This window comes from Montipora foliosa, chromosome 6, assembly GCF_036669935.1.
Source record: "Montipora foliosa isolate CH-2021 chromosome 6, ASM3666993v2, whole genome shotgun sequence".
Lineage (NCBI taxonomy): Eukaryota > Metazoa > Cnidaria > Anthozoa > Scleractinia > Acroporidae > Montipora > Montipora foliosa.
In genome coordinates, this window is record NC_090874.1 from 51334574 (window position 1) to 51360317 (window position 25744).

Genomic DNA, 25744 nt, shown 5'->3' on the forward strand with positions numbered 1-25744 from the left:
TGAATAATGAAGTTGGAACGCTCTGCTTCAAAGTGTTTGATGCCACCATGGATACTCCTACGCCATCATAAAAAGACCATCATGTGCTATAAGTTCCCAAGTTTCTAGGTCGATTGCACAATCTTTAAGTGATGCTTTCAAGCAGTCTTTTAATCGTTTTCTCGGTCTTCCGATCTTCCGCTGACCTCCTACGAGCTCGCCATAGAGCACTTGCTTGGGTAACCTGTCATTGTCCATTCTTACCAAGTGTCCTGCCCATCGTAACTGCCGTTTTTTAACCATACTCTCCATCGAGGGGCAGCCTGATGTAGAAAGGATATCCAGGTTTGTTACACCGTATTGTCAGTTACATGGAGGATTTTACGCAAGCAACGTTGGTGAAAGGACTCTAGCTGCTTGATATGCTGAGCATAGAGCATATGTGGTCCAGCTTTCCGAGCCATAAAGTAGGGTGTTAATGACTACAGCCTGGTAGACAGCTATCTTAGTTGATATTTTGATGTTGTGGCTGTTCCATACACGAGTGTGCAACCTCCCGAAGGAGGCGACTCGCATTGGAAATAGAATTTGAGACCTCGCGATCTAATTCAGTGTCCATCCTCAGGGACGACGCTCTCGAGATATGTAAAGGCATCAGTGTGTTTCAGCTTACAGTCATCTACTAAGATATTTAAGGCAGTACCTTGCTGGCCTGGAGGTGGTTGATACATGACTTTTGTTTTCTGAGTACTTATGGTGAGACCAAAGTTCTTTGCTGCAGAGGAAAAATGATTCATTAATTTCTGCAGATGATCCTCAGTGTGAGCGAAGACGCCACAGTCATCAGCAATAAGCAAATCGCGAACAAGTTGAAGATGAAGTTTTGTTTTATCTTGAAGTCGCCTGATATTGAAGATGCCACCATCTGTCCTACAACGGATCAGAATCCCTTCATCTGACCTTGTGAGAGCCTCAATCAACATTGCAGCAAAAACAGCACCTCCACAATGTAATGTAATAATAAAAGGAGCTGTCCAGTATTGCAGACAGTATGTTGCTTCCATTGCGGCCTCGTTTTTGGATATAGCTTCCTCTGAAAGGTTTTCTTAATTGCTATGTTACTCGTACCACGAAGCCCTTATCCTGCATATAAAGGAACTTTGCCTCAGAAAGAAACAGGCAGCTTCCAGTAGGGAGGAATGCACAAAGGCGCGAAAAACGCGGGTTTGGCACTATCGAGGGCCCGTTTCGGGCTTGTTCACAGAGACACCTGTTTACCGGTGTACGCGGGTAAGGGTACGTTACCGAACCCGTAACCGATTCTTTGCGTAGAGCCATTTTGATCAGATACCCATAGAGCTAACGAGCGGGCAATGATGTATTACAGATCTAAAATCAATTTATTCTTACTAGAAAGCGCTTTCTTTACAGTAAAATATTCAGAAATTTCGGGAAAGGTTGAGGTATCATTATCAAAGAGTTCTACAATTCACATTTGTATATTGCCAAAGTCTCGATAACCCTTCATAAAAACTTACCCGCTGTTTCTGTTGTCTTCTCATATAAATTTGTGATCTGTAGATGTGGTGCAGCTCGTACAATCCCCAAGAAGCATACCGGATGACAATGATTGATACTCATACTTTGGCAAAGTACAGGTAATTTTAACACAAACCATTGCACGTGAAGTGGTTTAGTCGGGAATTTTTCCCAATCTAGTCGCACGCGTTATCGTGTTTGGCCGGTGTATTATTCCTACTGAAGTAATTCTTTGACCATCGCATCAGACACAGATAACCAAATGAGCCAATCAAAAGACTTGCAACCGGTGCAAAACGTGGGAAAATGTGTACGATCAAGGGCCAATAGGTCTTGCTTTTACTTCTGACTGGCTGCTAATAGGAACCTTTACATTCCACAACGAGGACGAGAACGAGTACGAGGTTTGACTGCCCGTTTTTAGCGAAAACACCTAGAAAATTGATAAGGCCATCCCCTTTTTTTTCGTTCAGCGTCGAATGCGTTTCCTAATATTGGGTCGGTCGGTCGGATTGAAAAAAAAAAAAACCAAAAAAAAAAAAATCACAACGAAAGTCTCGGAATAGGAGGCCTGATACCCCCAGCATCATTGCCGTGGAACCTGGAAACAACAGGACGTAAACCCAGAATCTATTTGGTGGAAATGTTGGTTGAGGTTATTGCAGAATTAGGACGTGGTTTCCTCTATGATGTTACCATGCTCATTTTTCAGATTAAAAGAATTATTTAAGGAGGCTCGAAAGGGTTACAACACTTAGAAGACTCTCTGTTTAGATCGAATGAAGCTACACTGTATCACGTAACAGCAATGTTATAGTACCATATGAAACACCGATTATTTCCAAACAAGATGTGATCATTATTGTGACGTAATAAGTTACCTTGGCGACTGGAAAGCCCAGCAAAAACACCCTACATTTTTAGTTGCTCATATCTCAAAAACGAACTTGGTGACCCTCCTTTTTATGGCTGAAACGTGATTAGGAGGCCACGATGAAACTTTCGGCAAAGTGTTAAAAAATTCTTTCTAGAGGATTCAGAGCCACCTTAAAAAAATTAAAAATTAAGGTGGCTCTGAATCAACTAGATATATATTTTTTTAAACTTTGCAGAAATGGGGGTCACCCAGTTCGTTTTTGAGATATAAGCAACTAAAGACAAAATAAAGGGTGTTTTTAGAGGGCTTTCCCGTTGCCACGGTGACATATTACGTCACAATAATGGCTGTATCTTGTTCAGCAATAATCCGTGTTTCATTTGTTACCACAATATTGCTAATACATGATACAACGTTGTGGTACCGATCCTTCTAATAAGAGCGTCACTTGGAAGAGTTGAAACTGGTTTGAGCCACCTTAAAGTGAAAAATGGTCTAACTACGTCTTACCGTTTTTTTTTTTTTGAAAATGCCAAAATTTGGGTCGGTCGGACGACGCTAAACGGAGATAAAAAAAGAGGATGGCCTAACCCAGACGATTTATCTTACCTTTGTTAACAGCATAGGTTGCTCAGTTCTTCTTATTGCTGATAAGTGGGCGTTTTTGCTGATCGAAAAATGCCAAAACTGCTATCGTGTTGTTGCCTTGTTTTGACACGACGACATTTTTGCAAAACCTTGTACTAAAATGACGACGGTATCACGTTTTTCCCACCAAAATGACGCTGGTTTGCGCTCGCTCACCGTTGTTCTATGAGAAAATCTCGTATTCGTAGTCGTTCTCGTCCTAGAATCTAAAGCTCTTTAATGTTGCATGGCCTTTTAAGCCATGACGAGTAGGAGTGGTCATGCAATAAAGTGAAGCAGTGGCGCTTTGCACTAATGAGGTCATGAAATTATAGACCCCCAAGTGACTCAGACAAACAAAGATCAGTCTGTAAGAGTCACAAGGGAAATGAAGCATAATATTCGTTTCAATCTTTTCGGTTTTAAGCAACGTCGACTGTGTTCTTGGCTCAATTCTCGAGAAAGAACCAGAACAATACAGAATTGAGAAGCTAGAACTGTGTTTAAATTGTAGGAGGTTGAAATTGACGGGCAAACGTGACGACCCTTTTAAACGAGCGAGGGGCTGTTTTAGGTGGTGTAAACAGTGGAAGTGACCACGCGCTTGATCCGAGGGCCGTTGGCAAAACCTTGGACCGGACCGGACCGGACCGGACTGGATCGGATCGGATCGGACTGGACCGGACCGCATCGACAAAACTCGGACTGGATCAATTACAAAATTCCCGCCAATAGCCACATGAAATCCGTGGGTCACCAGTTAAGGTTACTTTCCACCTTCGCGAGTGTCCTTCGTACGCGCGTTAGTTTCAATAAAATCCTAACAAACTATACATCAGAAGAACGCTTAATAAATGTAGACAGTTTTTTATTTAAGGGCCAGCTGGACAAAGCTGATGATACTTTGTTAGGATTTTATTGAAACTAGTGCGCGTACGAACTTTTTCCCGTAGGACTCCCGCGAAGGTAGGAAGTAACATTAACTGGTGACCCAGGGATTTCATGTGTCTACTTTGGGCGGGAATTTTGTTATTGATCCGGTCCGAGTTTTGTCGATCCCATCCGATCCGATCCGGTCCGGTCCCCGCTTTTAGACTCGGCTAAATCTAGTTCGGATGCTCTACCACCTCCACTTGCAAAAGAGAACTCAGACTTCTCCGCGCGTGGAGCACCATTGATAAGAAAATATGGTAACCAATGGTAACCTATCTGTGTGAGAAGATTTGGTTTTGGTCACCGTACGTACGTCCACCCCTCCATGTATGTCAATGTGACCAGTATGTGACCATATCGCGGGCTCAAGTTTAAGCTCATCGAGGTCAGCTGTTTTTTTTTTTTAAGTTGACCGTTGACCAAGTACTGGGATTCGATTGGATCGCAGGCTGAATTCAGGTTTACTTATTGTATGAATAAATAACCCGGGAGCCCCGCTTTTAGAGTCAGCAAAATCTAGTTCGGATGCTCTACCACCTCCAATTGCAAAAGAGAACTCAGATTTCTTGCGAGCATCCCCTGGTGAATCACGATTAAAAAAGACACTTCTTCAAAAGTGGTGTAATTGTACACGTCTTCTTCTTCAAAAGATCAGTTTGTATCATAATTCAATTTAATTTTCCAGGGTCATCGGGGCGCTTTCTAACATGGAGGAGTTCTCAGATGCTTTTAATTGTCCCGCGGGTACGAAGATGAATCCAGAGAAGAAGTGTCACGTCTGGTGAAGTATGCGAAGTGTCATAACAGCCGACATACCCTTCGGTAAACAAGAAATTAACGTAAAACAAGTGGCTGTTGTGGACAATTTAACAAGTATGGAACATTACACATATACAACACAAAATTCTCGCCGACTAACAACTAGACTAATAATATCTACAATTAAGAATTTATTGAGGAAACTTAAGCAAAAAAACACATGCACCTATTTACTTACGGTTGTTAATTATTATTACGATTAAAACATTTAACGATAATAAATTGCGATAAAACATTTCGTGAACTATTAAGACAGGAAAAATTACGACGGCCTAAATTTACAAGCTAGCAGTATACGAAATCTTAGAAAAGAAAGTTAACGAGTCTAAACTAAAGCCAAATTGCAAGCCCTAATTAAGCGACTAAAGTTAAGTTAATTTTTCGTCACACTGAGTATGCAACTGAAGAGTGTAACACAGATGCAAAACCACACTTATACTACGTATTTCGACCGACACAAGAATATTAAACACGGAGTTGGGGCTATGTCACGGCGGCATATGTCATTTTGTGTAGTTTTACTGATTACTCGCCCCTACTCGCTATACAACGTTAACCCTGAAAGTAGGGAGTTTCAGAAATAATAGAGAGCTTTAGATTCTATCTCTGATGCTGAACTGAAGCTGATAGGATACAACTGGAAAGAAGCTGAACGAAAAGCGCAAGTTTGATATCGCTGGCGAGGAGTTGTCGATGGCCTATGCTCCACCTAAGTAAGTAAGTTAGATTCTTGGACGACAACGACTACGAGTACGAGATTTTCTCATAGAACAACAGTGAGCGCGCGCAAACCAGCGTGATTTTGGCGGAAAAAAACGCGATACCGTTGTCATTTAGTTTTTCCATTTTAGTACGAGGTTTTGCAAAAATGTAGTCGTGTCAAAACAAGTCACCAACACGGTAGCAGTTTTGGCAATTTTCGATCAGCAAAATGGCTCTGTTACCTGCAATAAGAATAACTGAGCAACCTTTACTGCTCACAAAGAGTACGGGTTATAAATCTTCTGAGCATTTTCGCTAAAAACGGGCAGTCAAATCTCGTACTCAGGGCGGAAAAAGGCCCGCCCCGCTCGTACTCGTTCTCGTCCTAGAGTCTAACGCTCTCTGTTAGGGAGTTTAAGCAAACACGACGGCTACGGCAACGAATACATCAGTCCAAAATATCGCAAGTATTTCGCGATTATTCCGTCTTGTTCACCTTGTACAGTACAGGCAAACTATCCTGTAACTGAATAGGTACGAACGGTTTTAAAGTCAAAACAGAAAATGACTGTTTCATTGTTATATGCTCACGTTGTCGTCAAAACCTAAAATTTGGTGATTTCACGTTGTTGTTTTGTGGAGTACGGCAGAGAGATGCACGGAAATTCGTGTTGCACGTGCGGCACGAATATTTTTTCTTTTTTAACCAATAATATTCTTGCTTTGCGAGGCGTTGCCGTAGCCGTAGCCGTCGTCATTGCTTAAACTCCCTAATTCCTTAATAGGGACCTTAAGATCCTCGACGGCGACTTCAACAAAAACGTCACCTCAAAATATCACTTTGCTTTATCATAATTCTTTCGCGGTTATTCTATCTCGTTCACTTCTTACAATTTGGGCGAAGTATCGTAAAAATAAATTGATACGAGCAGTTACAAAGTGAAAATAGAGAATGAAAGATTCTCTGTGGCACGCTCGCGTTGTCGTCAAAACCTCAAATTTGGTAATTTCACGTCGTCCTTATGCAGAGTACCGCAAGAATCCGTCCTAAAATCCGTGCTGCACGTGCAGCACGATTATTTATGCCCTTTTAACCAATGGTATCATTGTTTTGAGCCTTTGTTGTTGCCGTCGCCGTCTTAAAATCTTAAGCTCCCTATTAATAACGACAGCTACGGCTACGACACCGCCTCAAAACTATAATATGATTGGTTAAAAGAGGAAAAAGAATCGTGCTGCACGTGCGGTACGCATTTTATTGCTGTACTCTGCATAACAACAACGTGCAATTACGAAATTTGAGGTTTTAACGACAACGTGAGCGTACAAATGCGAATCATGGCTTTCACTCTATATTTTTACTTCGAAACCGCTCGGATAAATTCAATTTTGGGATAATTCGCCCACGTTGTAAGAACTGAACGGGATGAAATACCCACGAGACACTTAGGATTGTACAAAGTTACATTTTGAAGAGACGTTTTCGTCGCCGTCGCCGAAGTAGATGAGTAGATCTTTAAGTCCCTATTACCATTAAACAACAACCCTCCAAGCTTCGTGACTGAAAATTCGTATCGAGCATGTACATAATTAAGGTGTGCGTTCGATTGACCATATTCCGGAATAGGAATACATGGAATATAAGTTAGAAATCCTTCCTTTTTACGGAGATTCACATTAAAATTGTCAAACGTCTTCTAAAATGCTATTTTAAACAAATTTTTATTATCCTTGCTGCTTCGAAATGCGCCAAACAAACCGTTTTAACCATCACTCCACATATTCTTATTCCGGAATAGAGTCAATCGAACGCGCCCTAAGTTGCAACCAAAAGAGATCAGTAAACTTTGAAAAACTGTTAGGCTGAAAAGTTTCCGGAAAAATTCCCCAATTTCGATCCATTTTAATCTTTTTCAATTCTGCCCATCCCTACGTCCTTTTCTATTTGTTGTTTTATTCAAACATTTTTTTTTTTGATTATGCAAGAATGTATTAGACAAGAGTGTTGTTATGGCATGGGTGGCTCACAAATGGGTTTTTTTTCAAATACCGTTCCCGCGAAAATCAGTTGTCACGTCCCTGAAAAAACATGGCAGAAGCAGTCACGCGTGACATGGCTTCTTCTGATTGGTTAATCGAGGGACTGGTTATGACACCCTTAAAACCACTAAGTGTTGTCGTAAGGTGACCGTGACAGTGCACAACCTTTTGTTTTCGCTTCGCGCGGGTTCGCAAATTAGTTGCGTGTAATTTAATCGAAAGATTTGATTGGTTATCTTCTCGAAAAAAGGTGCGTTTTGTGCACCGTGAAGGCAAAAAATACAGACAAAAAGATGAAACAAAAATACTTTTCGGAGTTTCATAACCGTGACCATCTCCTTGTATTAACTATGATTTAACGAAAACCTTAAACAAGGACCCGGGCTATAAAAGAAATAGCACCTCCCCTCCGAGAAACGCATCGCTGTTTCCAAAGCTATGGCTTACATATCGGAGTTAAGGGCTGGATAAACGTTTTGTACATAAATAAATGGATAACTTCGTTTTCTTCCAATTTAGTTACAGTTTAATTTGTAGACGAGGTACTTCTTATTTTATCTTCATTTTCACTTTTTTTAAAGCAGAGTTTGCCGTTAGGGTCCTTGTTTAAAAGAAAATAGGCATGTTTCTTCAGATAAGTTCATTGTCTTAATCTGTGGGCATCGACGCTGGTTTAGATTGAGCAATTGCGTTCTTGTTTATAAGGGTATGAGCATGCGTCGATCAAGCGCTTAGTACTCATCAATCGTGCATCTAGCTTTTACAAATACCAGAAGCCAGGGCCCTTTTATTGTATTGACCACGATTTGTATAAATATGTGTATCATTTTTTACCATTTAAAAATTCGTCATAATACACTGGAATAAACTATAGTCACGTTTGTTAACAAGTTGTTGTCAGCGGTTATCAATAGCTTAGTTCGATTTTCATCGAGCTTCATGTCAACATGAAGCTAAAGGAAGGAGTTTTATTTGACATGTGCATAAAGAATGTGGATGCGTTTGATACGCTAACACAAGTATCAGTTGCCTGATTACGCCCCTCGACGGATCAGCTCAGTTAAGATCTTCGACGGTGACGCTAACGAAAATGTCGCACACAGTCAGTAAACAAAACATAATTTTACCTTCAATTTGAACGGCTTTATCCCCTCGCTTGTCAGGAGCGTTTCGAATTTTGGTACATCACTTTCCTGCTCTCTTCAAATCTCCACAACGTGAACACAAAACGCCCACGAATGATTTTCTTTTTTAGTTTTATCACAGTCAATCCTTTGAGTTCCTAGTTGGTTAAGCCAGTTTGTAAAAGTTTAACAAACGGACACAGCGATTACGTTTTCCTTGACGTCTCTTGATGAAAGAAAAAATTTCACCTGGACTCGCTTTGGTTTTACTTTTTATCACCAAAGTCACGATTGGCCAAAAACAATTATCAAAACCAATCGAGACTGATTCACAAGCGTATTGTAGGTTTAGACGCTAAGAGTTTGATATATATGTATACCTAACATGCATATATAGCACAGATATTTGAACGGCAATTAAAACCATTTTTCGCTGATGACGTAAGCGTGATTACTGATATGGGCCCGGTTGTTCGAAGGCCGATTAACTTAATCCAGGATTAGTGTAAACTTTTGTTTCATGTTTTCAACATTTTGATGAAAGTTTCTTTTGCTTATTTTTGCTTTTCAAGATTGACTTCTTCTAATGTAGAACTTTGCCGAATATCAGCGTTGAGCAGCATTTGGCAGTAGAGAAATAAACTCCTTGGTTAATTTTTAATCTGGGATTAGCGTTAATCGACTTTTGAACAACCGGGCCATGGACGGTTTAAAACGTTCAACCTTCTCTCTTCTCTACCTCCCTTGGTCGTTGGAAGAGACCAACGGCCAAGGGAGGCAGAGAAGAGAGACCCTGGGAACGAGGTTGTAAAACGTTCATTTTTGATTCCTTTGTGCAGTACTTAGCTCTTATTAACCGAGCAGGAGGTCTGCATGGGAGAATCTTGACCGAAGTCATGAGTACAGACCGAACGCAGTAAGGTCTGTACACACGACCGAGGTCAAGATTCTCCCATACAGACTGTCTAAGCTCGGTTAATAAGATGTTTATTACATGGCAAACAAGGACAATTTAATTACTTTAATGTAACTGGTTTTTACTAACTGATATTTTGCTTGCGAACGGCGATGAGTGGCGATGAGCTGAAGTTAATTCTGTCAAAGTTTGCTCGTCATCCTCTCTTTTGTCATCATGCTGTTTGGCACTTCCATAAATAAATATTGGTAGAAGAAAATACTCAATATTTTTGCATTTTAGTTTGCATCTTTCACCGCAAAACATTACCGGTCTAGATGCCGGTCTAGATGGGAAACTCTAGACCGCGGTCTATATTGATTTTAGGCAATCAAATTCGTGAATTTTGTAGTTCCCAGGCCTCGTGAGACAGAGCCATATAATAATAGACGGTAAAGGTAATTACTCTTCCAATACATCCTGGAAGACGATCTCGAGAGACTTTACAGAACAGACGCCGCGGGAAATCGGCACCGCCGCTCAAACCTAACGTAGGATCGATTGCGAGCTCCATTTCGCGAATGGAGTCCGCGCGAATACCCATCTACCTGTTAGTATATTAAGATTGTGAGGAGAATTTACATGCTGATAACTCCTGAGAGTCAGAGTTAACTCACCATGTTAGAAACGAACAAAGGACTTGCTACAAATATCAAACATTGACTATCAAGACATGAAGGCTTCTTCTACCGGAAAACAGGAGAAGCAATACTCCTTTTAATATATCTGTTATTTTGCCAATGCGTCCGTCCACTCAATACTTGACTCCCTTTTTAATCAGTGACGTTTTTGTTTTAATCCATTCATGCTCAATCTCATTACTTAAATGCTCAATCTCATTACTTAAATTATTTTCTGGGGGCTTTGTCAGATAAGCTCAATCGAATTCAAACGTTTTAACCATTTTGCACCCAGTCTCTTTTGCAAATAGACAATGGCAAATGAATCATTCATTTTGTAAATTAATCAGCCGTCTTAGTCACTCAGAGATGCGTCTGGCAACATGAATCGTCAATTCTGTTTAATGTTAGCCTTGCTCATTAATTTCACAAGATAACAGATTAAAAAATTTGAGCATGTTGAAGAGAAGAACATACTGACACAAGAGAAGTATTTGCTGATCAAGTTTGTGTCCATGGATTTTCACCTTTGGCTGGTGACACTCCCCTGACGGACTGAGAGAGAGAGAGCTTTTGGACACCACTCTCTCTGAGCGACTTAATGACCAAAGGGGGTGGCCTAAATTCAGCCAGAGCTCATCCTGGGACTATTCCCTGGAGGGGGCAAAAGTATATCTATTAACTGAATTAAATGGCCAGTATTTAGCAGAGTAATCGCTTCTTGTCCTCACAAAAGAATGAAACTAAAAAAGATATGCATTAGTAAAAGAGTCCTCATTTGCTGAATTACCAGTTGACAACCTGATGTTTCTGACAAAGTACAAGGTTACAATTTATTGACTCTGAAGAAAATCAATCACAAGAGGAAACACAACCTTCCTTGTCGCTGTGATATTCTCTTGATCATAGAGAAAGCAGTCTTGATGGAACACATTAAACTCTTTCAATTGAAGTTCCTCCGAAGCCTTTAAATATTTTGCAATCTTTTGCTTTAATTCTTCACATGGACCACAGACTGCAATCTGTCTTTGGGGAGGCTCATTATAGCCTTCTGGAAAATGCACAAACATTATCACCAACACATCTAGAGATGAAGCCATCTGGCAGTACTCTAATATGTGCTGTTGTACATGGTTTCTTGAGAAGAACTTGCCCATCGACAACCCACTTACAGCACTTATACCAACAGCAGGTATTTGCCTGTCATTCTTAGGTAAGGCTTTGTAGTCTTTCCGCAGTAGGTCTTGTGTTGAGAGACCAGACACGTCAAATTTTGCTGTTTGAGACAAAATTATCAACCCTCAATTAGATTTGGAAACACCTCTTCCACTTTGGCTTTGCTAGTCCACTTTGAAAAGTCAACCTTACACTTCATTGTCTTCTTCCTCTTTTCCTCTTAAGGATTTAATGTAATAATAATAATATTCCCAGGCCCTGCAACAACTGCATAACCACCCCGCTCAGATCACTTGCCAACTCATCTCTATGGATTTAAAAGGACTCCTTCACACCAATCCATGCATGCAAGACATGCCTATCCCAAAAGCTACAAACCTACAAATTGCTGCTAGTTTGACTCTCTACATACTGTAGGAAGAGATGAGGTCCATTGCTCCAATGCAAGAGTTAGTCCTAAAATTTGAGGGGTATACTGAATAATAATAAAAAAATAAAGAAAAAGGACGTTGTGGACCGTATCACTAGTGGCAGCGTTTAATCACCACGAGCCAAGGAATTTAAACAAGTCTTATTTGAAGTTAAGGTGATTCCATGGTTTTGCATTGCACAACCCTACTGCACATAATTTCCTGCATCATTAGCACACGCATTAGCTCGCACACATTGATAAAATGGCGAATTTTCAATGACGCCAAGCTTAATCGGTCAAGGAATGGCTATTTTCTCCTGAACCAGCACCGTGACCCCACCTCCACCCCTCCCCCCCCCCCTTTAAATGATGTTATGTAGTCGTAATAGGGACACGGAAAACATATTTGAAGGAGACAAGAGTTGGATAGTAGAAGCTGTAGTATTTATATATAAATGACGTGAAACTACATTTGGAGAAAGGCTCTGAGTGTGAGGTGACGACGTAGCCTGGACAAACAAGCAGGCTCAAGTTTTCAGTAATATTCAGTAGCTTTCACTACCTAACAACAATTGTTCCTGTTGATCAAGTTTCGACAGCACTCCTCGCTTCATTCGGGGCATGCAGCGCTAAAACAAGCTCGGTAACCCCATTTGTTTATTGCATTTTTTTAATGTCCTGTCCATGAATATCATTTGTGCCATGTTTGACAAAAATCTGGATAGTGACATTTTCAAAGGAACCACCTTAAGACTCTGATGGTTTGCATTCATGCTTTTTTTTGGAGGAGGGTTGGGGCTCAGTTCCAAAAAATAGCAGAAAAGCGGGTATGCGTCTCTCAAAACACCCGGTAACAAACACACTCTGGAAACAAACCTTGGCTTAGAGCAATGTACAGTTCATCAAGGGCCAGAGGGTACCTATCCTGTAATCTCTTGACAATGACTTTGTCTTTGTCTGTGCTCCGTCCTGCTCTAGGATCCAGGTTTATGGTATCTAGAAGTATTGTGCCCAGTAAGAGGTTAGACATTTGACTGTCCAATATGTCTAAAGGCAACAGCTTTTCCGCAACAAGCGTAGAGCACGATCCTACCAGTTCGATAGTTTTGGTCACTTTCATATGAGTAGGCCATAGATCTTTGTGATGGTCTTGAAAAGGAATGAGCAAACTATTATTAAAAAGAAAATGCAAACAAATAGGTGAAAGGGGATAACTGACCCTTGCAAACAACAAAGTGATGCCAATCAGAGACCAGTGATCTCTAGTATATATTTTCACTGTGCAGTTGTCAAGGAACAACAGTAGGCTGTTAATAAGCAATTCATTGCTGGCCCCAAGGGAAACAGTGAGTCTTGTTCCCCGACACAAAGTATCGAGGGTCTAAGGGAAACAAAACTCACTGTTTCCCGTGGGGCCGGTCATAGTGTTTTCTTACACCTCCAAACTCAATAATTGAGCAAATCACATACTGGTGCCATCTTAAGACTTGATTGCAAAATATTACAAACTGCAAATAAAAAATCAAAACTTTCAGGGAAAAATCATAAATACACCATTTTAATAAATTGCTCTTACTTGTAGTTTCTTATTCTAAAGTGTTAAGCTGCCATGACAGCAGGAAAAAAGTTTCCTTGACACAAGCTGGCACATAAAATTGGTGCAGTTTCGATGTGCACAACCTGATCACATGCAAGTTAAAAGTTAAAGTTGTTGTTTCTCTAGGTTTACAACGTTTATTGCATGTGGAGGTCAGGTGCCTTGGAATGCCAGAGGCTGGTCCTACAACCTCAGTCAGTCCCCACCGGACCACCTGGGGGGACCAGCAGAGTAGGCAACCCAGCCACGAGCCCCCACAGCAAGCTGAAGGGATCCCCGAGTTGGAACCCAACTCATAGCATAAGGGCTCGTGGCTTAAAGGCTACAGCCCGAACACCCAATCACAAGGCATCAAACTTAAGGAGACCTGGGTGTGGTTGTACCTTTTACCATAATAACTGACTGGTAACCTGCACCACTGTAATGACTGGTATCCTGATTGTCAATTGCTATGTATTGCAAGACCAGTAACCCAAATTTTTATGAGATGATCTGGGACCCCAAACGAGGCTGCTGTTGTGGTGACACAAATTCCAAAAATGTGCCCAGAATAGGAGCCAGAATAACCTGGGGAGTACAGAATGGACTGTACTCAAAAGAATAGATGCTAGCGAGTTAGTGGAGTACTGTCTGGGCACCTACAGTGTACATGTAAATAAGGGCCCGGGAGAACACCAGCACACGTACAGAAATGCATGTTCCCTATGGACAAAACCGGAGAAATGGAAGCATTAGCCTTCCCCACACAAATGTCGCATTCACCTCAAAGAGGTCAGTTTTTTAATACTTAAATGTGTACTTTCAAGCGAGAAGGGTTTACCAAGGAATCCTCTTGAATGTCATCAACAGACAGGTGAATCACTGGGTTAAAGAAAGAGTTGACTATGAAATCTCTCACCCACAGAAAGCCTAAAAATCCTAGGCAACAGGCTGCCCACAACATTATATGGTCTGGTTTGGTGATGTTAAAGACTTGGTGGAGAACCCTCATCAATTCCAGCTGGGAGGTGGGCCTGACCGGAAGAGCCCTGCTCTTGCTTAATACCACGAGGCAGAAGTTGTAATTGAAGGCAATAATAATTATTGACCAATGGATTGAGCTGGCCATTGCCAATATGAAGGGAGCAGACCACAGCATCATTCAGGTTGTCTGCCAACATTGTACAGAACCACGTCAAAGTCGGCTCATTCACTGAAGGTGGCCTAACCCTAACCCTAACCTCTTGGTAGAATTCCACAAACCGATGTTGGGCAGAGAGAAGACAGAGCCAGAGACAGAGCTTTAACAGAGCTAGACCCTGAGAACTTGCAGCATTCCATTAGACCACCTGAACGCAGGCCAGGAGGGCTTCTTGATCTTCCTCAGGAGGCAGTTGTTGGAAATGCTGGCACTGAAAATGAGAAAGGGCATCAGCTCTGTAGTTTTCTTTACCACAAACGGAGGAGGTGAATGAAAAGGAGTAACACACTGCACACAGTGACAGGATAGCGTAATAAACCCATTAGGTTAAGGTTCTTTGCCATGCTGGATTTAAGGACTGCCACAACTGCCTCATTGTCACACAAAAACTAAACATGATTGGACACCCACAAGGGACCCCAGAGATGGGATACCAAGCACACATGAAACAGTTCCTTGCAGGCAATGGTTTAGTGGGCCCCACAACAGTGACCAGGAACCTACAAACCAATGGCCCTGAAATACAGCACCACAACCCAACCACCTTGCAGCATCTGATCAGACCTGGAAGTCCTGAAGGTGAGCCCACTTGGAAGTGAGGAGAAACTCCGGCCAGCCAATGTGCAGAAGAGTTCCTGCCACAAAGTCAAATCCAAATGGAACTCCCCATTGAGCCTAATAGGATGGTATTTGCACTGAAACTTACACAGCAGGTTTATCATCAAATGAAAAAATGCCCAACCATGGGGAGCAATTCTTTATGTGTGGTGAATGTGGCCCATTAATGACTACAGCTGTTTGCTTTTCCTAGGGAAGGTGAGCCAGGAGTTTTATAATGTCAAGTTCAATACCAAGTATTGTGAGGCAAGTAGAAGGTCCCTCTGGCTTATTGGAGTGCAGATGGGGCCCCAGGTCTTCTGGGTGGACTGCCAGATTGCGATAAGCCAATGCCACTTTGAATTTGGCCATCAGCATGCTCCTGGCTCTGATCACGATGCCACTGATGAAATCATCGACTGTGGCATACTGTATGGAATAAGGAAGTTTTAAAACGAATCAACTAAAACATTAAGATTTTTCTGTCCTTGTCCTAATGTGGGATGACATGAGGCAGAAAAGCAATCCTGAAATGGAACCAAACACAGGGCAAGCTTATAACACCACATAGCTGAAGGGCATCACAACTGCTGCTCTCTCCCCACAGGACAAGGGGAGTGAGAGCACTGCCTGTAATGCGACTTAAATGGGCACTTGACCTTCCAGTGCTATCCATTTCACTGTTCGCACATGTGGAGAAAAGGATAGTGGTACCAACACTTGCCGTCACTCCAGGACTAACAGTATTGGGTGCCCTGCTTTTGGTCATGATCGGCTGATGTGCTGGAAGCAATCGAGAACTTAAGTAGCTGACCGGTAGATGAGGCACGAGGGGGGCACAAGTGAAAGTTGTACAGGTCAAGGTTCATATTCAACCAGTCAGTGATATTTTTAAGGTAACGTCATAATCAAGTCATGCTTGGCCAGGATATTGCCTGGCCATCTGAATAATCAGTAGCTTGTACCTCATAAGATGGAGCCATCGGTATGAGTGCAACAACCATCTGAAAGAATGTGAAGATATCTAAGATTTCATCCTCCCAATACTTTAATGCCAAAACCACCAATTTTCCATTCAAAAAAGTCTCTGGTTCATTCTCCACTGTGCAAAGATTTATGGAGAGGAGGTCAGCTAAATCAACAAAATGGCCACCCATGATTTTCCTTAACAATTTGTAGGGCATGGGGGCACGCCCCAGACCAACGGCAGATGCCTTATCTACAACTGAAGGGAGTGCAGATAAGGAGGAAGTAGCTAGAGCAATAGCTGGCCCACCAGAGGAAGGCATGGGGACTGGGACTGGGACTGTAAAGCAAATCACCCAAAAGGAATGCTGTGCCGTGTGTGGCATTCAGGTACTGACAGCTAACAATAAGCATTGGCTTAATGGCTACTTCACTCAGAAAAGTTGGCAACCTTTTTCCCTAATCTAAAGTAAGAAGGAGTGCAGGGATGGCGCAGTGGCGAGAGTACTTGCCTCTCACCAATGTTGGTCCGGGTTCGATTCCTTGACTTGGTGTCATATGTGGGTTGAGTTTGCTGGTTCTTTACTCTGCATCTAGAGATTTTTCTCTGGGTATTATGGTTTCCCCTCTCCTCAAAAACCAACATTTGATTTGATTTGAGTTCATTTGTTGATTTTGGTTTTCAGTGTCCCCAATTATTGCTCCAGCGCTAGAACGACCAGACACTAAAATAAAGTTCCTTTCTTTTTTTCTCAAACGTAAGATTAAAAGTCATTTTGAGTCAATGACAACAGTCAGTTACCCTGATCAAACCAGGTGCCAACTACAAAATTTTATTGAAACCCCTGAGAGACCAGAAATTGCTGGAGTCAAACCTGGCATGGAACCACAAACCTACAGGTCGCTGACAAAATGAAATGTCTAACAATGATAATCACAATAATAATACCTTTTATTCTTCAACTGCAGTCAGAAGAGTACAAATAACACCCAAAACAAGTACAACAATATCATGGTATTAATGTACCGTAAACGTCCATGTATAAGCCGCACTTTTTTTCACAAAATTGAAGCCATAAATCAAGGGTGCGGCTTATCCATGGATACATCTGTGTTTGGAGTTTTAAAAAACCTAATTAATATTCATACAACTTCTTAAGATCTCAGTAACGAAACATAAAAGAAACTGAGAGCATGTTGCTGTTGTTCATTGACTTTTTAATGAGTGGTGGCTCCTAAAGGAGCCGTTTGTGTCTTCGAGTATTTATCGGCGAATCTTGCTCTCCAAGAGTTCCTTCAAGCGATTAATTTTCGCTTTACTCGAACGAGTAAACACCAATCTAAAAGGAAACTCCATTCCTCCGCACAGCTGTTTGCAGTGACAGCTTCAGCCAGTCACTTCCACGGATATCTTTCTGCCACGTGCGATAAAATATCACAAAATTCGCGAGTACTCGCGAGGTAAATGGCCAACTGTTTCGTTGTCCTTGACCACCTTCTCGGCAAATTATTATTTGTCGACTGCATTATCAAGCTCCTGTTCTGCATGAATTTTTTCGCCTATTGCGAGTTTCCAAACATCTTTATAGATGTGGTCATGATACCCAGGCCCTGGCCCAGACTCCTCCCCACATTTAAAGCTTGGCTACTAAGCACTCATTCGTATTTCAACTTTATGGTGAAACCTTGATTGTTTGTCCTTGTTGGTTTATAGCAATAGAACGTTACTGGAATTTCAAACTTTATTGTACTACATTTTTTTCCAAAATCTGCACTTCTAAATTCGGGGTGCGGCTTATCTACGGATGCGGCTTATACATGGGCGTTTACAGTACTCCAGAAGACCAGTTTGACCAGTTTTCAAACATAGTTACGAAAGTGGTAGATTTTCCCCCTGAAGAAAACGATGAATGCTTCCCAAATTCCCAGATTTTTGGCGAAAATGAGTTCCCAAATACAAATGATAACCTACACGTCAATATTATTAACTTTCTCTGTTCATTGAGGAAAACCAAAACGTAAATACGACAAAAAGAGAAAAACTGACCTCAATGTAATGAAATGGTTGTGCGAGTCCATGAAAGAAGCAAGGGCCATTAAAGAAATTCCTACTGAGGAACTTGACAACCCTTTATGTCATTTCATCATGAAAGTCAGTTTTTCTTGACTGGAAGTTCACTTGGAAACCAAGGTCATCATTGTTAACATCTCTGTACACCTTACAATATAGTATTTTCTGATATTCCATCCTTCTTTTCCTTACATGTAATGCAAGTTTTTGAAATAAAATGCATTGCGCTTTCAACAATTCAATTGACAGGTTTGACAAGTTTTCATTTTTGACCAATCAACAGCAACCTGATATAAGCATGTGAAACCTGGACAGTTGAAGGTACGATAGTTTGTCACACCAGGAAGCAAGTTATAAGTTGAGCTTTACGTTTCTTCTATTTTCTGACTGAGTTAAATAATAAATCTCTTAAAATGCAGTGAGACTCGACATAAAAATATCCCATGATACTACGCACTAAATTTCCCAATAAGATAAATTTATTTAGAGAGGGAGATGCAATAACCTATCACAGTTTTCTAACTTGTGGCCCTCTAATCCAGAACAAATTGGAATTTGGAGTGTTGGTTTTTAAGGAGAGGGGAAAACCAGAGTACCCGGGGGAAAACCTAAACCAGGTGGGATATTCATGGTGACTGCAAAATCCAGTGGCAATTTCTCGATCATGATTTTATATTATCATTATCATAATCATCATCCTCAATAACCCGTCCACTTTGGATGCCATGCGACGCTGCAAGATACCTTACCGCACTCCTAACTCTTGCACTGGAGATACCACTAAATCAGTTGATTACAAAACTGAGAGTTTGCACACGTTGTTGTACTCACCTAAAATTTCAATTACTGCTACATCCATATGTTTCTGTGCCTGAGCTAAAACATTGTGATCCACTAACACAAGTTTAAGTCTCTTTGTATCCAATAACATTTGCAAGTCAATATCATCAATGAATGTGAAGAGACGAGGTTCAATGTGAAATCTTGCAAACAGGAAAACTGCCTCAGTTCGCAGACAAAAATCTTGCCGAGGTATGTTGAACACTGGGATAACAGCTGCCGGTTTTCCAGGGAAATTTGACAAAGTCTTGGTAAAGGAACATTACATTTATTTGATGGTGATAATTACCTCATACACAATCTATACTTATAGTCATTCCTTTTGTTAGATAAATAAAAGGAAAAAAAAACCAAGCAGCAAATAAATCTCTTATGGATGCAATTACCGGTAAATATCGATAGGAAACAAACAGAAGACCTTAAAATGGCAGTCTGTCACACCAATTCCCAAGGAAAAATAACAGAACAACTATTGATCAAAAATACATGCACTGAATGGATAACAGATTGCTTCTTTTAGAATCGAACAAAAACCATAATATACTTTTGTCAAAGATGGAAATATCTCCTCCATATGGGGTCAACTAAATGAATTTCGTAAATGTGACAATCTTACACAATCCCAATCCAACGTCTCAGAAACAAAAGAATACAAGGTCACTGTGGTGACAGGTTGCAGATCATTGTTGCGGATCATTGTTGCGGATCATTGTTTCACCACTGAAACAACCCAAACCTTTACTACCGTAAAAAACCGACAGTAACGGTCCCCCCAAAAGTAACGATCCCCACGAAAGTAGTGGCTCCTTCAATAATGTCACTTAAAACAATAAAATCTATAATTTGTGTGCAGTCTTTAATGTAACATTTAATATAATGTCGTAAAATTACAGCGAAACATCAAACAATAATAACAACATTAGCCTAAACACTATGCTTTAAACAATGTTTAGGCATAAGGTTAGCATCTTTGTGAAGGTTTGGTTTGTTTCAGTTATGGTAAAACAATGAACTGCGACCGTGACCTCCAACTTGCACTTTACACCCTCTGTTTGTCCAATACAGATTGAAAATACCTGTTGATGTAAGTGACCCTATATTCTAATAGCTCAGGGGCGGCAGAGCATATTTTCTATTTGAGGGGGTTGGGGGGGGGGGGGGGGGAGGGGAGCTAACAAGGGCTAACAACAACAAGGGCTAACAAGGAAGCGCCGGAGAAGCTAACTTGTAGCGGATTCTGGGGGAATTCTCCGGCAGAAATTTTTGAAATCTTGAAGCTCGGAAAAGCTACTTTCAGCGTTCTCGACGAGATATCAAAAATGAAAGTGTTTTACTTCTTATTTTTCCTTTTTGCTTGAAATGCCCCATCGGCTCTGCCGTCCCTGTAGATATTTAGCAATTAGGGAGTTTTAGCAACGACGACGGGAACAGCAACGAGAACGTCACCTCAAAACATAAATTTGCGTTATTGTAATCACTTCGCTACTAGTCCAAGCTCTTAAACATGACAATGGTGTGGCAGTCCGTCAATTGTGAAACCGATATCAGTCACGCTTAGTTTGGGGGAGAAAATGAAAATTTTATCTCCATGATCCAAGTGCTGACGTCCTCAATAAAACCTCAAATTTGGCTATTTCACGTTGCTGTTTTGTTGACGACGGCAAAGAAATGGACAAAAATGAAAAACGCACGTGCAGAGCGTGCAAAGCAATTTTTTTTTTTTTGGCACTAAATATGCAAATTTGTGACGTTCTCGTTGCCGTCGCCGTTGTCGTTGCTAAAGCTCCCTATTAGGCAGGTCACTGCTCAAGAGAACTTACCTTGGAAAAAGAGAGCGCGTAAATCAGAGATGACACCATGGAGTCTAAATCACAAGCCTCATTTCCCAGGACCACGTAAACTTCTTGGAACTCCTCCAGACTCGACGAGCAGTACTAAATGAAACATGATATAATTCCGGTAAATCACTAAACTGCTTTGATCACCGCTGAATAAACAGGCAGAGCCAATCAAGGGGAAAGGGAAGATCTATTAGAGGCTATAAACACCTTTGTGCGCTGCAGAAAATCCTCCATTGCGTCCGAGCGACTGTTGGTGCCAAAATTAGTGTCCAGGCTCCAATTCCTTCGTCGAGAGCAGGCACGCTATTCCGGAATTGCGCAGGAAACTGGGGCGAGTTCCAAATATATTGACACCATTATTTATTTATTTATTTATTTACTCAAATTCAATTACACAGATGATCAAAAGAAAAACAAAAACAAAGAATTAAATATATGTACAAGTATAAAAAGAGGGAAATCTGAGTAATTAGGCCAGTTTATACAGAATTCTAGATTCCTTATTTTAAATAAACTGCATGTGATAAAATGCAAAATACATAAAAAAAACTAACATAGACAATACGTGATCAAAAACTATAAACAATTATCCTTACTTAAGTTAAATTTACTGATATAAAACTGATTCACTTTCTTACTAAACAATGATACTCGATCAATTGTCCTAATAGCTACAGGCAGACCATTGCATACATTTACAATACGATTAAAAAATGAGAATTTAAAAACGTCGGTTCTAAAACGACCCTTGGCAAGTATGGCTTCTGAATTTCTCATATCGTACTTATATGATTTGAAGCTAACATACGAGAGGACGTCAAAATCAATATGCCCCTTAAGACATTTAAAAAAGAAACATAAATCTAAAACCTCCCTTCTAAACTCGAGAGGCAAAAGACCTAATTTAGCTAAACGTTCTGGATAAGTTAAATCACATTTTAAGATAAATTTGGTGGCACGCCTTTGAACACACTCAAGGGCCTTAATTTTTTCTTTAGTATAGGGAGACCAAACTTGAGATGCGTACTCCAGCTGCGGTCGTACCAACGATTTATATAGAACCAACATAGTTTTTTGGTCGCAATCAATGGTGCACGTTCTGTAGATAATACCCAACATCTTATTCGCTTTACTTATAACTAAGTCAATGTGATCGTTCCATGATAAACTCGAAGAAACATGAACACCAAGATCTTTCTCTATTGAAACGACTGCAACTTGTGACCCGCTCAGATTATATGATGTGTGCACAAAACTTTTTTTTCTTTGTCATGACAAGATGCTTACACTTATTAGCGTTGAAGTTCGTGAAATGCTCAGACGACCAATCAGTCAAACTTAGTAAGTCTCTTTGTAGTTGAACTGCGTCAGCACCGTTATCAATAACTCGATAACACTTCATATCATCCGCATAGAGTTGGACAGTCGTCTTGGCATCTGTCACACTTGGGGCACTGTTTATGTATATTATAAACAACAAGGGTCCCAGGATGGACCCCTGAGGCACACCGGAGATGCACAGCCATCTATAACTGTCATATGCAAACGATGTCAGATAGCTTCTAAACTAAGATAGCAAGTTCCCTCTTATACCAACGCTATACAGTTTCCTTATAAGCAGTTAAATGAAACAGAATCAAATGCTTTACTGTAATCCAGAAATACTGCATCAAGCTGTTTCTTCTCATCAAGTGCTTTGGCAAAGGCAAATGTAGATCTGAGAAGTCTGACTTGTAACACATAAAAGTCCTTTAACAAAGCCGTCTTGTAGATGGTAAAGCTTAGACTGGAAAAAGGGAAAAACACATGCAAAAACGCACTTTTCAAGGACTTTGGAGATAATACACAGTAATGACTGATCCCTCTATAGTTTTCAACCATTTCCTTGTCACCAGACTTAAAAACTGGAACCAGATTAGCCACCTTCCACATCTTTGGAAAACAACCACTACGGAGTTGTTTGTTGAACAAGGTGCAAAGAGGAGATACAATCGAATTTGCACACTCTTTCAACAGCCGTGATGTTACATTACCTGGTCCGCAGGATTTACAGATGTTTAACTGTTCCAAGAATTTCAAAACAATAGCCGGGGAAAGTCGACGTTATTCAAAACATCTGCACCAACATCAAAGTCACCGAGAAAGCAGTCTTCATGCAAAGGGGCACAGTCATCACTCCTAAAAACTGAATTAAAATAGTTGTTAAATAGCTCGGCTTTATCCTGAGCGTCAGACACATTGTCTCCATTATATCGGACAGAAGATGGAAGACTTTTGTTCTTATATATATTTGGATTGATAATAAGCCCAAAATTGCTTGGGATTCTCTGTCAAAGTAGATGACAGTCCTTTAAAATACTGTTTACGTTTCCATTTGATGAGGGACTTGAGTTCCGCCCGACGCCTTCGGAAAGTTGCCAAGTGATAAACAGAGGAGGACTTTTTAGCTTTCTTTCTGAGTCTCTCCTTCTTTCTCAAAACTTTCAGAACTTCAGCGTCAATCCATGGAGCACTATTGACCAACCTAACGTTTGTTTTAGAAACACAATCATCTACAGCTGCGAGAAAGAGATTACGGTATCTGTCCAAGTTATTAACAAGTGTAACCACGCATTTTTTGAAGATAATTGATCAACAATAGTTGTAAAAACCTTTCAAATACAAAGCAATGTATGGCGTTCTTTTCCAAATTAAAGCTTAATTATCTCTGAAAAATGCGTGGTTACCCCCAATTTTTCTTTTTGGGTGTTACAATAGGAGCACTTGCTGAGTTCTGCTTTCTCCCCATAGTTTTGAGCCGCACAAAAATATCCCTGTATTAATAAGCACCAACCCTAATCCTAACCCTGAAGGTTTTACTGTGTTTAGATAATTTTGTGCAATAGAAAACCACTAAATGACAAAATACACCAAGTACCTACAATTACTTAGCTGTAGTGTCGTACCAAACGAGTCATCCCGGGACTTCAGCCAGCGATATCGCTTTTGGAGGCGCAGTTGGCCCTTCGCTGCTTTCTGTTACCGACCTTCTTCCCGGTACGGCATTGAGGGAGATATATGTCGGCCCCTAAACCATATAAGACACATCCCACTCCTACTCACAGCTCCAGACCGCCCTTGTCATTACAATTTACCGAAAGATTTCGACAGATTAAATATTCAAAGCAAAAGTCATTTTATCTCTCATATAGTAGGCACTAGAGTTGCAGATTATTAAGTGTACGCACACCCCCTTCTAAAAGAAACATAAAAACATGCAACAAGTTTACTTCATCTCGAACTTCAGAATAACTACAAGACCTAATATATGCCAAACATTACATTTACAACTAAAATATATAGAATATAGAAATACATAGCTAAATACATAAAAATTTAGGATATATTCATTAAAAAGAAAAGCCGCTGTAAAAAATGCGGTCCTGGATTCTCTTTTAAAACCAGTAAACTTAAGGTACAGATCAACATCAGGTAGCGCATTCCGCAACTTAGCTGATACGTAAGAAAAAAGAACTAAGACCGTAACTGGTTCTTCTTGGTTTATTGAAAGACAGAATGTAATTTACGTGAAAATCATGCATAAGAAGAGGACGGGAGAGAAAACGTATTTTTCAGATAAGCAGAAAAACCCTTTTTTTTCCAAAAAACAAAAACTTTTGTAAAGAAATATGAGGAAATTCTGAATGCGCTTAGTGCATACAGATGTAGAGTTTGACTTTAGTAGTAAGAGGACAGGTGATCTGCAAATATAAATATCGTTATTCTCTTATTTACATTATACCGTTTCTTTGACACACAGATTACAGCGAATTGAGAGCACAACTGACTTTCTCGCGAATTTTCTATTATAAAAACTTGTTCAGAAATCTAGACTCTAAGTTAACAGAACACACCAGGCCTAATCCTGAGTATCTGGCTAGAAATATTTTCCTCTGGCCGCGCTCCAGCCATTCGATGAGAGCTGTCTCGTGCTTCTTAAGTTGCCTCGCTCATGCCCAAAACGAATTCTGGGTAATTCTGCCATTCCATGACAAGGGAAGACTCCCGATTCTCATTTCATACATTTTTTTTTTTTTAATAAGTGTCGGGCCACCCAGTCCTACCAGCAAAATACCGCATTGATTGAAGTTTTTATCTTTCAGAACTTGCCCAAATTGTATCGGTAGGTCCTGGAATTCGTCCACAGAAAGGCCAGAGAGACAACTTCACTCGTGAACCGCCTTGTTTACAACAGAGCATTTTAGGCGTCCCAGTCTGCATGAAACCATCTCTCACCTCTGTCTCGACTGAGAAGACCAGACACGCACGGTTCTTACGTTAAGTTTATGCCTGTAGAATCAATTGAAATGTCAATTGCTGGTAAAAAAACAGCATGTTAATTTTTTTGCTAGGCTAGGCTAGGTATCGGAGAACTAGAACATTTACGCATGCGCTGACGGAATGTTTGAACAAGAGAGAAAAACGCAGTACCTCCAGACACCGGCGCTGGAAAGTCGTACCAAACGAGTCATCCCGGGATTTCGGCCCGTGCGATCGCTTTTGGACGCAGTTGGCCCTTCGCTGCTTTCTGCTACCGACCTTGCCTCCCGGTACGGCATTGAGGGAGGGATATGTCGGCCCCTAAACCATATGAGACAAATCCCACGCCTACTCACAGCTCCAAACCGCCCTTGTCAATTTAAGGTAAGCATTCGACGGCTTAAATATACAAGGGAAAAGTCATTTTATCTGACATGTGGTAACCACTGAAGGTCGCAGATTACAAAGTGTGCGCACGCGCCCTACTACTAAACTTAACATACATACATGCATGCATGCATAAACTTTATTTCATCTCCAATTTCAGAAT

The 25744-nt window shown here is 40.8% G+C and overlaps 2 protein-coding genes across 3 annotated transcripts in view; one reads left to right on the forward strand and one right to left on the reverse strand.

The window, feature by feature from the left end:
- LOC138007670 (membrane metallo-endopeptidase-like 1) overlaps window positions 1-8406 on the forward strand; it is a 31107-nt gene extending 22701 nt beyond the window's left edge. For both annotated transcript variants that reach the window (XM_068854710.1, XM_068854709.1), the window contains exons 16-17: window positions 1561-1637; window positions 4641-8406. In XM_068854710.1, the coding sequence (XP_068710811.1) occupies window positions 1561-1637; window positions 4641-4740 (177 nt within the window). In that variant the 3' untranslated portion in view covers window positions 4741-8406. The remainder of the gene's footprint in view (window positions 1-1560; window positions 1638-4640) is intronic.
- A 1750-nt stretch (window positions 8407-10156) lies between these two features.
- LOC138007673 (exopolyphosphatase PRUNE1-like) lies at window positions 10157-21153 on the reverse strand. The gene is made up of 5 exons (XM_068854713.1): window positions 21103-21153; window positions 20875-20988; window positions 19046-19301; window positions 12680-12952; window positions 10157-11491 (listed from the first exon to the last, which is right to left on the reverse strand). The coding sequence occupies exons 1-5, from the start codon at window positions 21127-21129 to the stop codon at window positions 11049-11051; spliced, it is 1113 nt and encodes a 370-aa protein (XP_068710814.1). The 5' UTR covers window positions 21130-21153; the 3' UTR covers window positions 10157-11048.
- Between the last annotated feature and the right edge of the window lie 4591 nt (window positions 21154-25744).